Source organism: Betta splendens, chromosome 5, assembly GCF_900634795.4.
Source record: "Betta splendens chromosome 5, fBetSpl5.4, whole genome shotgun sequence".
NCBI lineage: Eukaryota > Metazoa > Chordata > Actinopteri > Anabantiformes > Osphronemidae > Betta > Betta splendens.
In genome coordinates, this window is record NC_040885.2 from 17,473,192 (window position 1) to 17,487,249 (window position 14,058).

General features: G+C 48.8%; 1 protein-coding gene and 1 long non-coding RNA gene across 11 annotated transcripts in view; one reads left to right on the plus strand and one right to left on the minus strand.

Annotated features, from left to right (window-relative positions):
• igsf21a (immunoglobin superfamily, member 21a) overlaps positions 1-14,058 on the plus strand; it is a 148,585-nt gene that overhangs the window by 122,870 nt on the left and 11,657 nt on the right. For all 10 annotated transcript variants that reach the window (XM_055508707.1, XM_041070803.2, XM_055508708.1 and 7 more), the window contains 2 exons: positions 3,736-3,851; positions 10,389-10,869. In XM_055508707.1, coding sequence (XP_055364682.1) covers positions 3,736-3,851; positions 10,389-10,869 — 597 coding nt within the window. The remainder of the gene's footprint in view (positions 1-3,735; positions 3,852-10,388; positions 10,870-14,058) is intronic.
• On the minus strand, positions 10,699-12,750 carry LOC129604078 (uncharacterized). Its single transcript, XR_008694661.1, has 3 exons — positions 12,076-12,750; positions 11,668-12,043; positions 10,699-10,835 (listed from the first exon to the last, which is right to left on the minus strand). It is a non-coding gene; the product is annotated as an uncharacterized LOC129604078 (long non-coding RNA).

A 14,058-nucleotide genomic window follows, 5' to 3' on the forward strand; every position in this document is an offset into this window, starting at 1 on the left:
ACACGTGAAATAGTTTTGCATATTGATCACGCTGCAGCACGAGGCCTTCGTCTCGTGTCGTGGAGCGAGGACGTGATGGAGGAAGCTTCTCCCGTTCACGTGCTGATGGGAGGCTTCATCAGGCGCCGCTCTCTGCACCGGCGGCTCTGTGACGAGAGCTGTGCCTTTAACACTGTAATAAAGAGGAAACAGAGGACGACGCGGGAGCTCGGTGAAATGGAAACGCTCGACTAAGTGATCGCACTAATGCCGTTTTTGTGGCCTTGAGTTTAATTCCGCCGTCGGTCTGTGCAGGCGACGTTAAAGTCAGAATGTGGAGTCGTTTCGTTTGCAGCCTGATCGATTCCGTTCGTCTTTTGGTTTTATGCACCTGTTTGTTTACCCAGCGCGCCTGAGGCGTATCCCAGCATGCACTGGGGGAGAGGCAGCAAATTCACTGCACAGATCACCAGGCATTTATGAATCCAAGCAAACCTCTGGATTCTTTATTCCCAAACTGAATCATGTCACAACACCAACGGGTCACTTATGTTATGTAATACATTTTTAACAGCCACTCAAACAGTTTGTACAGTAAGTAAATCGCCGCTGATGTGGTTAAGAAGTGAAATGCCGTGCATTCCTACTTAGCTCGGGGAAACCATCCAAAATTCACTCTGATTACTTTGGGACCCTTGGGCTCACAATAAAAAAACTACAGCTTCATCAAATACTTATCACTAAATTACTGTCAGTGAAAGTAAGCCAGGGATGACCTTGGTGCATTTTCTTTCAATCCTCCCCCACACACACACACACACACACACACACACACACACACACACACACCTTCTCCCACTATAAATAAACCCCCTAAGATGACTCCAGGCCAGGGTGCTTAGCACTAGGGGATGTTTGGAGTGTATCTTGAGTCCAGCTGTCTCCGCAGCTCTAAATCCCTTAAATATAAGACCAGGGAAAACAGTCTCTCAGGAGCATTAAAACCGTGGCTGTTCAGCCCAGTCACCAGTGCCACTTGCAGTTGTTTGTGCCGTTTTTTGGGATAGATAGAAGTGTTATGGTGCTTGAGGATATAGGACACGCGGAAGGTGGTAACAGAGAGATGGAAGGGGAGATAATTGCTGATGTGCAGTAAGTGGCGCAGCAGCAGTGCTGGCGACAAAGGGGAGCGAATGCAGTGATACAAGTGCTCTCTGAACATGACAGGCCTCTCACTGCAACCTATTTACCAGGCTGAACCTCAGACTCGTGGAAGGAAATGGGACATAGGAAGCAGGTGGAGTCACGACAAAAGCTGTCTGTTTGTTAATGTGAAACCCTTAATGACAAACATGCGCCGACACGCAGCCTCCGCGCTTCACTGCTCACGCTGAGGTTGAGGTTAGATTATTGTTCCGCTGGAGTACGAGAACGCATAGAAAAGCTTCCACACGCCAGCTATAAATATTTCTTCCATTGACCAAACGATCTGAGGCAGAGACGGAGCTCGTGTAGCCATCAGAATGCCAGACAGACGTTTGCTGTGCAGTTTTCATTATGTAAAGAAACGGGAGCGATGGTGTGAAGAGGATTCAGAATTTTATATCTGTACTTGAGTCTTTAAAGAAACCTCCACAAGAATGTCAAAGATATTGACATTCCTTTTTTTCTGAAAGTTTCTTTCTCTGCTTTTGATATTTTTCCCCAAGACTTCTGCATATTGTTTAGCCAACTTTACTGTGGTGGCTTTTTTTATTCAAATTTGTAAGTTTCTCCCTGTTTTTGCATGAGCGCCAGAACGGCGTCGACTTACCAGACAGTCACCTTGTCAGGGAGAAGTTTCATTCTTTATCTGTTGTCTTTAAGCGCTTGCTATGCAGGTCTGAGCGATGCCCACGCGCACGCGGAGAAAGGCAAGCGTGAGGAGGAGGCTGCAGATAAAGCAGCTATGAAAGGCTCCGACGCCGTCATCTGAGACCTCCATCTTAACCCTGCACACAGTTGTTGTTTGCAAACAGCGCTGCAGCGTCGAGTTCGCTTTAATCGTGTCAAATATTTCCCCGAGTCTTTGCGCCGCCGCCGTCGAGCGACGGCCTCCGGCCCGAACGGCGGAGCAGCCGGGATCGATCCGCCCCTCGACCACCTCCACCGCAGAGATTAATTATTTATCTCAACATTTGCAAGGTTGCGTTAGTGATTTTATTCCAACTAAACAAAACACCTTGTTAACACTGCTTTGGAGCAGTAGGTGCAGGATTATCAATACTTATCACTCAAGTGGAAACTTGCAATTTGGCAGTAATTATTTTTAATTGGATTGGATTTCATGAGATTAGCTTTGTCTAAATTAGGCGTGTGAGGTTTGACCGGTTGAACATCTCTGTAGACGGCTGCAAAAAAAACCCTGATCTTGTTGCATTTACAGTCTATAATATTATAAGAACGAGCCGTAAACTTTAAGTGCGTAGTATAGAAGCACTCCAGGCCGTCGGCACACAAAAAACTTAATGATGGTGTTAAGAACATATTTACTAGACTCCAAAAGCTTTTACACAGAGGAGAATAATGCCAGTTATGGAAGCGCCTAATCAATATTAAAATCTATAACGCTGGATTGTGTTTTTTTACTGTCCCGTCGTTACGCCCGCTCCTCGTGCGCCTCTGGAGGATCCTGGTCAGGAACGGACACCTCTCACCGCTTATCATCCGCCGGGTTGAGGCAGGCTTGTCAGTAAGCTAATGGAGTGTTCTAAGGTTAATTTACAAGCCTATGAATCCCATCAATAAGCAATTAAGAGGTGTGGAAACACAGAGGCACCCGTGCCGGCAGCGAAATCCCATAAACCCCCCACATGACTTTAATCAATTAATTGCTGTGGCATGTCTGTTTAAAGGCACTTGACGGCTCAACGCATAGGAACCACACGTGAAAAGCCTCTTCCCGCGCCGCCGCCGGCTTTTATTGCCATTTCTTTGCCTTACAGTGAGTGCTGTGTTCAGACTCCGCTCCTGGAGAGTCTGCTCCTCTCTGGCGTCGTCCTTGACAAGTTTCACAAAACCTTCTCACCTTCGCTGTTGAGCTGCGCTTTAAACGTCGTGTAGCAGACGACGCCTGTGTTAAAGAACAATTAGACGCACACAAGTCAAATTCCTCTCCAGCTGATGCTTGGAAAGGGCCGGTGCTGGTCGGACCCCGCCGGCTGTCGCCCGCTGGTATTTCCCCGACTCGCGGCCGCGTTGTGGCCTGTGAAGTGCTGTCGCTCACATTGGGAAGCGTCGGGACGCGGCTCCTGCGTCTCGTGCAGCAGGTTTTCAGGGGATGTGGAGGATTTCTATTCATTGCCTCCTTCTCCTCCCAGAGCTCCTCTATGATACTTTGAAGTCTCGCTCACATGTTCCCCCTCTACAGCACCGTGACATATTTGCTGGGATCTCCGGGGAGGTTCCGACGCAGGTTCGCGATGTGAAATGTGTGAGATTTCCCCCGTTTCAGCCTGACGTGACTCAGTGGAGCCCTGGGAGGTTTGAGCTGCTGGTCTCTGGCTTCTGTCCGGACACGGCGGCGGCGTTGCTTCATCTGTGGCCTCACATTGGCGTTTCAGCGTGCACGCAGACGCGATGACGGCTCCACGCGCCCGGCGATGAATCGAACGCACCAAAGCTGATGTTTTCCAGCAGAACGCCTGTAGCAGAGTTGTGTGTCTGTCCAACGTGTGGGGAAATTGATTCACAAAGCTTTACTCCTGTCCTTCACAGCACCTCCAAACAACATATCGGTGGTGGCGGAGAACACTCCAGCTCCATTCAGTCGATACCAAGCCCAGAATTTCACTCTCATCTGCACGGCGAAGGGGGGGAAGCCGGCGCCGTCGGTGAGTTGCTGCAGCAAACACAGCCACGCTTTCTGTCAACAGGGACCCGCTTTCACGGCTCGCGGGCCCACGTTGCTCGCACATGAAAAGAAATTGAATTGCATGTTGCTGCTTTGAGTACACAGAGCACGAGGAGTTCTACATGCTTTTAACATTGCAACAAATGGGATGCTTTAAAGGGGTTTCGAGTATTGCATGATGCTTAAACAGCCTTTGATGTTGCAGCACTATTCTGTTGATAAAATGTCAGTGAATGCGTCGTTTACCGTAGCCGTCATGATGCAATGTCATTCAACGTTCAGGCCCTTTCAGACAAACAGACCTACAGCGTCACTGTTAACCATCACATCACACACTTCCTGTCACTCTTCTCTCAACTTTTCTGAAGTGCAACACAAGGTCCTGCAAACGTGTGAGGCGTTCGGTGGCTCGTACTCCGTTTGAGAGCAGCGTCGTGCTGTTTGTTCCCACCGGCTCATTAATCATCGTCCGTGGGTCTGTGGTAATGGACTCCGGACCCCAAACACACCCATCTCCTGCAATTATGAGCGCGGTGAGAGGTGAATACAAGGTGAATATGATTTCCGTCTCTCAGGTGCCTCCTGATTGATGGTGTCATGAGCGAGGCTCTTCCCTGTTGTGATTCACGGTTGAAGCTGAGGCCGCTAAAGCTCGGCCCCGCTGGATCCTTTTTCCCAGTGTTTAATGGAGTAAAAGACGTCTGAAAGGTTTCAGCTGGTCATTAATACCTGACTGCGTGCGTGTCATTGGTCAAGTCACTTCCTCATAATTAGCTTTTTCTGCGGCTCAGCAATGAAATGACCCAAAGACGAGGCCAACTGGCTGTTTTATTCACATCTGTGTGTACGCATTACAATAAAATAAAACTTTATAACTTCAGGTTAATCCTAATGGAGGCTCTGCATCATCTCCGTGGTTTTGGTTCAGACGCTGGAAGCTGGAACTCAGTTATTCCGTTTGAACTTGGGTGGAGCTTGAAGCTTGTCACCAAAGTTCCCGTTTCTTTTTCCCGTTTCTGTTTTTGTATAATCATAAAGGTGCGAGTTATTCCACCCACCAGATAAAAGCGACCAAACCTGAAAGCAGAGTCAGATGCTGGTGGTTTAAACACACCCACAGTCCTGAGAAGAGGTTTAATCAAGCAGCAGAAGCAGAAACACCTGCGCGAGTGTGAAGGGCCTTTAATACAGTGTGCCAAGGGCCCTCACAGCAGAGAGGATCTGCTAAAACTCTATTTGTTAGCCATTGTGTGGAAATTTACTTTTACATCTTTGCCTCGTTCTCAAACGAGGACTAATTCCATAGCTTGTTAGCGCCGCAGCGCATGTGGAGAGTATAGTGTCTATGGACGTGTTTACGCCGGAATAATGACGCCGGCTATAAAGACCCGGCTGCTGGAAAAGAAGAAAGAAGACTCTTAAGTTTGAAAGCTGCGTGGCGTCTGTGAGGAGTTGATCACGGCCTGTCAGACTTCCTTTGTACCGCTGGACTAAACCAACGCGAGCCCCAGTGAGGAGCCTCTGACAGGTTTACTCACTGGGCTCCTCAGTCGTGCAAAGTTCCCTCAATGCCTTTCGTTGTGGAGTCTGTGGGAGGAAATATTAAATAGCATGGAAGGAAATGACTTATTCATTTGTGTAGGTTTGCACTGAACGTGCACGGCGTGTTTTAATAGATGCAGCGGTTCATTAGATCGTCCACATACAGTTGAGCCCCTTTGTGTTTTCACAGTGAGCAGAAACATCACATTTAAGCTGTGACCGCTCGCTCTTTATTCTGTTGTGCGCGGTCATGCTGCATAAAGAGACCTTATTATTAGGTTTGTAAGTATTTGCTTGAAAGCTGGCGCTTTGGCCCAGTTATGCTGCTGCAACTTCAAACAGCTTCCTCCTCTTTTTGATGAAACTCATTTAGTCTTTGTCGGTGCCGCAGCCCGGGGCCTTGTTGCAGAATGAGCTGTTGTCAGCTCTATTTCCAATGTCATATCATCGCAGGCCTGCGCTCGACTGCGGCTCACGACTTAGACAGAAACAGGCTTGATTTATTTAGCTACTTGTTAAACAGCAACAACATCTTGTAGTTCTCTCACTAAATCATTTAGTTTGTGTTGAGTCATTATTTACCAGCGACGTAAAGGTGCAGGTCTAAGTTCTGCTGATTATTCATTTGCATATTTGCTTGTGGTTAATGGTGTGAACCTCAGTTCAGCATCCTGCTGCCAAATGAACATAACTTACCACAGGTCACTGCTTTCAGAGTCTCATTTCATATTGTTTATTTTCCTAAATGGTCAATTTAAAGTTTTTATGTTTGTATAGTGCAGTAAAGTATTTAAAATAGATGAAAAAAAAGCGCTGAACAAATGAAGAGCAAACTCACCCACACAAGTTTTTCTGTTTTTTATTCCAGAGCAGAAGCATATGCTTTGTGTTTGGATAAATTTGCTTTGGCCCCTCACAAAGAAAAAAAATGGATCTTGTTGCTATGCAACATTTTTCCCCGTCCTTCCAGCATCCGCCGCATCGTCTGACGCTTCATTCTGACTTATTGTAGGAATTTGAAATGCTGCTACTGTTGCACGTCTATATGCGCTAATATTAAAAGCCGTTTTCGAAAGCGCCTGCTGTTCCTTCCGCTGGCTCATTGTGTTCCTTTTATTAGTTCCTTAAATGTCATATCACGATTGAATAAAAAATTAACACACAAATGCACACAGTCAGTTTTGAAATAATTAGGTTTTTTTCTTGCCTTGCAAAGAGAAAGTCTTGGAGAGAAAGAGAAAGTGAAATATTCAGAATGTATTTGGTATTTAATTAAAGCAGTCATCTGGTTCCAGACCTCTGAATCACAGCACACATCTACTATTTGAGATTCAAATAGGTGCTGTTGTGCTCATTGGCAGCGGTGCCTACCTGCATACAAAGCAGCGCGGTTTGTAATCTTCCTACACCGATAGCGAGACATTAGAAATAACAACTAACAAACCTATTCTGATGCTAATTAGGCTTCTTTCAACTGACATGACAACTGTGTCGACTGAACCTCAACGCGCTGGACTGACGCTTCGCGCACAGCGCACCTCAATGACTGGGGGAAAAGCGCGTACCAGTTGTTGTGATGTAGGATTTTTGAGCTGCACCATAATGGGATTCACTCTTACACTTTATGTTGTGATTCATTCACAAGCTGTTCTAGAAGGAAGCCAACATCCCAAATCGGTCTAATGGATATTAAATGATATAATGGGTCGCATGTGCTAAAAGTGTCTGGTATTATGTTTCAAGATCTGTTAGCATCTGACGCTGCGGCAGCGAGCTGGTGACATGTCAATAATAGCTTCCCAGTACCACTCATTAGAACCTCCTCAGAGCACAAGCGAGGCCTGATTGAAAAGAGGCGAGATAATGAGGCTTAATAAGACGAAGGCAGGCTGCCGGCGCCGGCGCCGGGACGCCTCGCTCTTCCTCCTCATTGTCAACGCGTAGCGCCTCGCCCTTTTGACACCTGTATGATTAATGGCGCCGGCATAAAGGCGCGCGGACCCGCTGCGGCGCCGGATGCGGTCCGGAGACGGCTCGGCCACGTGCGGGAGCAGGTGCTTTGATCTGGGCTGTTCCAGCTTTCCTTTCGCGCGGCGCCGGCCTCATTTCGCCGCCGTCGCTGCTTCCTGCTCACGACGACGCCTTTCCGTGTTTTCCTTTGTTAATTCATTTCAGGGTAAAATAAGAGGCTTTGTCTGGTTTCATTGCCTACAGGACTATGAAGTATGGTAGGATTTATAACTTTTTTCAGTCCAGAGAACAACACAAAATTTGTTATGCTCCTTTTTCTGCATCTGCAGTTTATGAGAAAGAAAAACTTGATTTCACAGGTCATACATAGCATTTGACACCTTATTAAAGCCAGTTTCATTCTTATCTTATTATCTTATTCTTATTTTTCTTATCTATGAGCAATAAATGGCAGATAATTAACCTATTTATAACATGAACCAAAGCAAACGTCCCGTTGTCAGTTTGAAATGCAACCAACTGTTCACAGTGAGAGACTTCTCTGAGAGTTTGATAATCACTGATTCAGCGTCTGCTTGTCCCTTTAAACAGAGCGGAACCAGTGATGTGTCTTCAATTGTCGCAGGCCGCCACACAAAGTTGCTGATGCTAATGTTACACTACTGTAGGTTTAGGTGGAAACGAAACAGTCGCACGGCAAAACCGCGAGAATCCAGCAAAAGTAGAGTCAAAGCTGACGACTTCCCTCTCACGCGGATCATTTGAAATCATGTTCTCAACAGCACAATACCAGGTTGTGTTGTTTCCAATATTATTGATTGTCAGTATCAGTTCACTTCAATTTACATTTGTTACAAGCAGCCACTTACTGGACGCTACTGCAACAATAAGAATCAGAGCAGCATCAGTGATGAAAGTGGTTGAACTGACAAAAGGAAGAAAGGTCTAAATCAGAAAACTCAGCTCAAATATCTATATTTAGTTCTGTGTTCTTTGATGCACTCTAATGATGGAAATAAACCTCCCTGTCGTCACATTTCATCTCTGTCGTCCCACTCATTCACGTCTTGATGAACCATTCATTGATTCCTTTTCTTTTACCAGAGGACAGGTGGCCGCCCAGGATATTTAGCCACGTGGGACGACTGAGCCGCTAAACTAGCAGCTCCATGAAGGCTAATCCGCCTGTGACTCATCCAGGTCCAGGCGTTGTGCGAGTGATGGAGATTTGTAATCGATACTTCCTTTGTGCCTGTGAATGAAGCTGCGCGTTGATGTTTGCAGACGCACCCGTTCTCCAGGCTCTCACGGTGACTTTCCCTCCACGGCGCCGGTGCTAGCGTGCAGCCGCGGCGCGTTGTCCAACGGAAGCCGCAGCACAGGTGCATGGAGCGGACGGATCCGCTGCGCTCTCCCTCCACCTGCTGGGATAATGAATGGGCTGCTTTAATGCGCTGGGAAGGGGCTTCTTGGCTCCGCGTGGAGGTGGGGAGCGGCTGCATCCTGGGTCCGAGGCGGCTGTTCCCACCTCCCACTGCCCGGCCGCTCCTCCTAGCGGGCGCTGATTGATTTAGCCTGGCGCTAAAACTTAGCATCGCGAACGTGCTAATCAGTGCAGGGGTTGTAAATTAGCCCAACGTGCAGCGGTGGGCAATAATTGTATTGATTCATACACTTAGAGGACGGTTAATTGCAAAGGTTTACAAGTGGACTCTAATGTTAAAATAAATAAGATAATAACGTTGCCGTGCACCTGTTTGTGTCGTAATTCTTGGCTACGCTAAGTCATTAGATGAGCCTTTAATTTATTTTTATAACACAAGCTCCGGCTAAAGTCATTATCTTTGAACAACAATCGCACCAACGTGAGAGTTCAAAGTTTCACCGATGAGGGCCTTTTATTATGAGACACGAATGGAAAAAAAGAAATAAAAGCATTAATGCTAAAATAGGCTCTTGTAATCACACATTATCCTACAGCCACATCCCAGAATAAACAGCCCATTCTGGACAATCTACAACGTGTTTTAACTCTTAACTTTAGGCCTCGCACTCGTTTTGAGTGATGAGTAAGTGTTTTCCTTTTTTCCAATCCGTGGGCCGACAGCAGAACGCCTTTGAGCAAGGGCACGGGCCCCATGTGGACCCGCTGCGATCACACGCATTAGAAGCGTTTTAGAGCCGGCTATAAATAATGTGATACAATCCAGCGGCGCGACACGAGTTGTAATATGATGTTGTATCTGTTCTGGCACAGAACATGTCGGCAACAAGTTGGGCCACACAGGCCCACGATCCATCAGCGCTAAACAACCGCGTACGGCCGGCGCCGTGGGTCCGCGGGCGGGAAGCGGGTCACGCGTTGAGGTCCAGGGTTCAGAGTAGGCCTCTGTTCACCATCCACAACTATGGTCATAGCAAAGAAGTAATACTTGGATATTTAATAACAACTACTGTGATGCACAAATGCCTGTCAGTTCTTAGTGAATGTTTTGGCGTCTTCATTCTAAACCAAATGAATGCAGAGTGTTTCTCACAGCGTCTGCATCAAGGACCTACACAGTCACAGTCTAACGTGTCTGTTTGTTGACTAGAATCTAATCAAAATGTTTCAGGAAATGTAACAGCTGATGAAATCGTAGCCTCCTTTGTAAAACTGAGTCAAAGTCAGGTTATAAAACAAACCGTCCTTCTTAGAAAAGCTCCGTAATTACAGCTACTGTTGACAAATGCATTTAAAATGACCCGAGTCTCCGAAAGTGTTGTTGGAATTTTATTTCAATAAACAAAACCCTGATTACGTTTTCCATTCCTGAGCTGCTGCTGAAGGTGTGAATAAGTCCTGTAGATGTGACTCTCTATGTGCTTTCACAGCTAACGTGAAAACATCACCGTCCACCTGCAGCGTCTTCGTGGACCACAGGGGCCCCGCGCTCCACCCCTCGGACCCCAGCTCTGCTTCCCAGGGTTCTTGTGGTAAAGCCTGTTTCCTCCTCGTCTTCAGGTCTACTTCAAGCGCGATGGAGAGCTGATAGAGGTCATCTCCTACACGCTGCCCTCCACCACTGAGCAGGGGGGCGTGGCGGCGGGGGTCCGGGGGGCCCGGCCGCTCATCAGCAGGGACCTGGACGACACCAAGCTGCAGCGCTCGCTCTCCCTCCTGGACCCGGAGGGCCGCTCGGCCCGTCTGTACACCGACAGCCCCCAGCGCCTGCACACGCAGGGCCAGCAGGCGTCCGAGCCCAGCCCGGCCACCGAGGTCATCCCCGAGACCGTGGTGAGCCGCGAGTTCCCCCGCTGGGTGCACAGCACCGACCCGCTCTACTTCTTCAGCCACACACACGTGCCCCAGAGCGACGGCTCGGTGGTGGTGCAGGCCCGGCTCACCTGGACCCTCAACCCCCAGCTGGACAACGACGCCCTGTTCAGCTGCGAAGTCAAGCACCCGGCGCTGTCCATGCCCATGCAGACAGAGGTGACCCTGGGTGAGTGGACAGACACACACACGGACAGACACACACGGACAGACACACACACACACATGGACAGACACACAGACAGACACACACACACACACACACACGGACAGAAACGCACACACACACACACACACGGACAGAAACGCACACACACACACACACACACACACACACGGACAGAAACGCACACACACACACACACACACACACACACGGACAGAAACGCACACACACACACACACACACACGGACAGAAACGCACACACACACACACACGGACAGACACACAGACAGACACACACACACATGGACAGACACACGGACAGACACACACACAGAAACGCACACACACACACATACACATGCACACACACACACACACACGTGCGCACACGCACACACACACACACGGACAGACACACAGACACACACGGACAGACACAAACGGACAGACACACACACAGATACACACACACACACACGGACAGACACACACGGACAGACACACACACACATGGACAGACACACGGACAGACACACACACACACACACACGGACAGAAACGCACACACACACACACACACACGGACAGAAACGCACACACACACACACACACACACGGACAGACACACACACAGAAACGCACACACACACACATACACATGCACACACACACACACACGTGCGCACACGCACACACACACACGGACAGACACACAGACACACACGGACAGACACAAACGGACAGACACACACACACATACACACACACACGGACAGAAACACACACACACTCTCTCTCACCTTTTTCTCATTTCCTCTGCCTCCGTCCCTTCGTAGGAGCCAGCGTCGACCCCTAAGTCTCTCTTGCAAATGTACTCTGAACAACACTGATTTTCATTTGATGCCGTGTAATTGTGTTAAAGCCGAGCAGATTGCGAGTTTAGCTGCAAATGCAAAACTCCAAGTGAGTGACAGGGCAATTCATGGGGCTGTCTGTTGCTCGATTGAGTTAGCTCACAAGCGTTATTGAAAAAGTCAGCCTGAATTAGACGAGTCAAATAAGACTTCAGACGCGCTGACCACTGTTTGTCAGCGGAGACGCTGGACTCCTTCAACGTCCGTAAACGCCTCTTAAGCTCCGCAGCCTGCACGCGCCTCGGCCTCCACGCGCTTCAGCCTGCACGCGCCTCAGCCTCCGCGCGCCTCAACGGGGTTCCACGAGCAGAAGCGAAGCAGGCGTCGCACTTTAAGGCGAAAAGTTAGGACTCACTTTTAACAGTGTTTGCTTCCAGTCAGAGATTTTTGTTTTGTGAAACCAAAGATGGCTTCCAGCGCATCCAATTAACACTTCAAAGGCGGCACGTTGGCGCGGACTTCCTGGAGACGAGCCGCGCTCCTGACGTGATGAACAGACGTTATCTGCCGCGAGAGGCGGCGTCGGCGCCCGTGTCCGTGTTTGCGCGCCGCATCGTGTCTGCGCCGCCGCTTTATCGCACATCACCACCTTTTGTCTAATTAAACACGTCCCGCTCCGAGCTGACGCACGGAACCGTCGCTGTCATCGAGAGGTTCGGGAAATCTTTAATAGGTTCGCAAATTGACACGTTGGGATTCGAGGCTCGCGCAAACACGCCGGTGCTTGTTATCCGGGAGGACTTGAAAGACTCGACATGTTATTGACATGTCATCTCGCGGTCCCGCTCACCTTGTTTGTCTCGCGCAGCCGCTCGGAGATTAAAAAACGCGCGCGCGACTCCGCGGCGGCTAATTAGACGCGAGCGCTGATTGAAGCGGCGTTGTGCAGATGTCTGCGGAACTTTCTGTACTGGGTCAGTTCCACTCCTCCGCTGTGTGTGCGCCAGAAGGATTTCCTGCCAGAGTCCATGCGCGCGTGTCGGTAAATAGGGTGAATCTACAGGGTCTCAATTAGCGCGTGCGGACACTCCTTCCTGCTGCAGCGCCAATCAATTAGTCAGACTGACACCGGGACGGCGTTTTCTACCTGCTGGCTGTTATTCAGGGTTTATTTAGGTTTCATCCATCACTGTGTCCTATTAGAGACGTAAACACTTTACACATGTACTGTATTTTTCCGTGGCCTTATTGCATGACTGAGGGCTATTCTTGGTCAAACAAGATGAGCAGTTGGTTTTTATTACAGTTTATTTTTTAGGAGCAGATGTGAGCTTGGCGTCAGATGAATGACACTGATCATGTTGTAATGATACGTCAGCGCTCTGGCCTTTCGCTGTGTTTTAATGATGATAACGGCGTCTCTGTGTTTCTTTCGCTCTTTTCGTGAAAGCGATTTGGCCGCGTCTCAGAGTCAGCGTCTGAAGAAGCCTTTTAGCCGTCATTTTAAAAACTATCGTTGCAGCACTGTTGCCTTTTTTCCCCAATAGGAGCAGCTCATAGCAGAAACCCATCCTTTAAACTGTAATTACTGTCAGCGTCACATTCCCCCGAGTGGATGGAAACGCCGTTCATCACGGCGTCGTTTGAAGGTACAACGGCGCCGCTGTCGCCTCCACGTGACGCGTCGCAGAACCATCTGTCACGCGTGGATGAGGAAACGGTGACACGGCCTGAGGCGAGCGAGGCGTCGCCGGCGCTAATATTTTGACAAGCCTTCGTCTCCGCGTGCGTGGAGTCGCTAATTCATCACCTCTGTTTTCTTGATGCTATGGGGCGACGAGAGCAGCATCCAAAGATGCGTCGGTTTGAATTAGAGCACGCTTGAAATTCAAAACCAGAGCAAAAACTGTTGTAAGAAATGGAAACAGCCTGAGAAACGAGCATTGTTTAATTCCAACTGAACGTAAAAGACATACAGTGGGAAACAGTCTCACCACACACACACACAGACACACACACACACACACTCACACACACACAGACACACACACACAGACACAGACACAGACACACACACACACACACACACACGCACACACAGACACACGCACGCACACACACTCACACACACACAGACACACACACGCACAAACACACACACACTCACACACACACACACGCACGCACACACAGACACACGCACGCACACACACACACACACACACACACACACACACACACACACACACACACACACACACACACACACACACACTCCTGGTGTCTCAGGTGTGTTTGGTCAGGAAATGAAAAGCAGGTCTTTGCAGGGCCCATAAC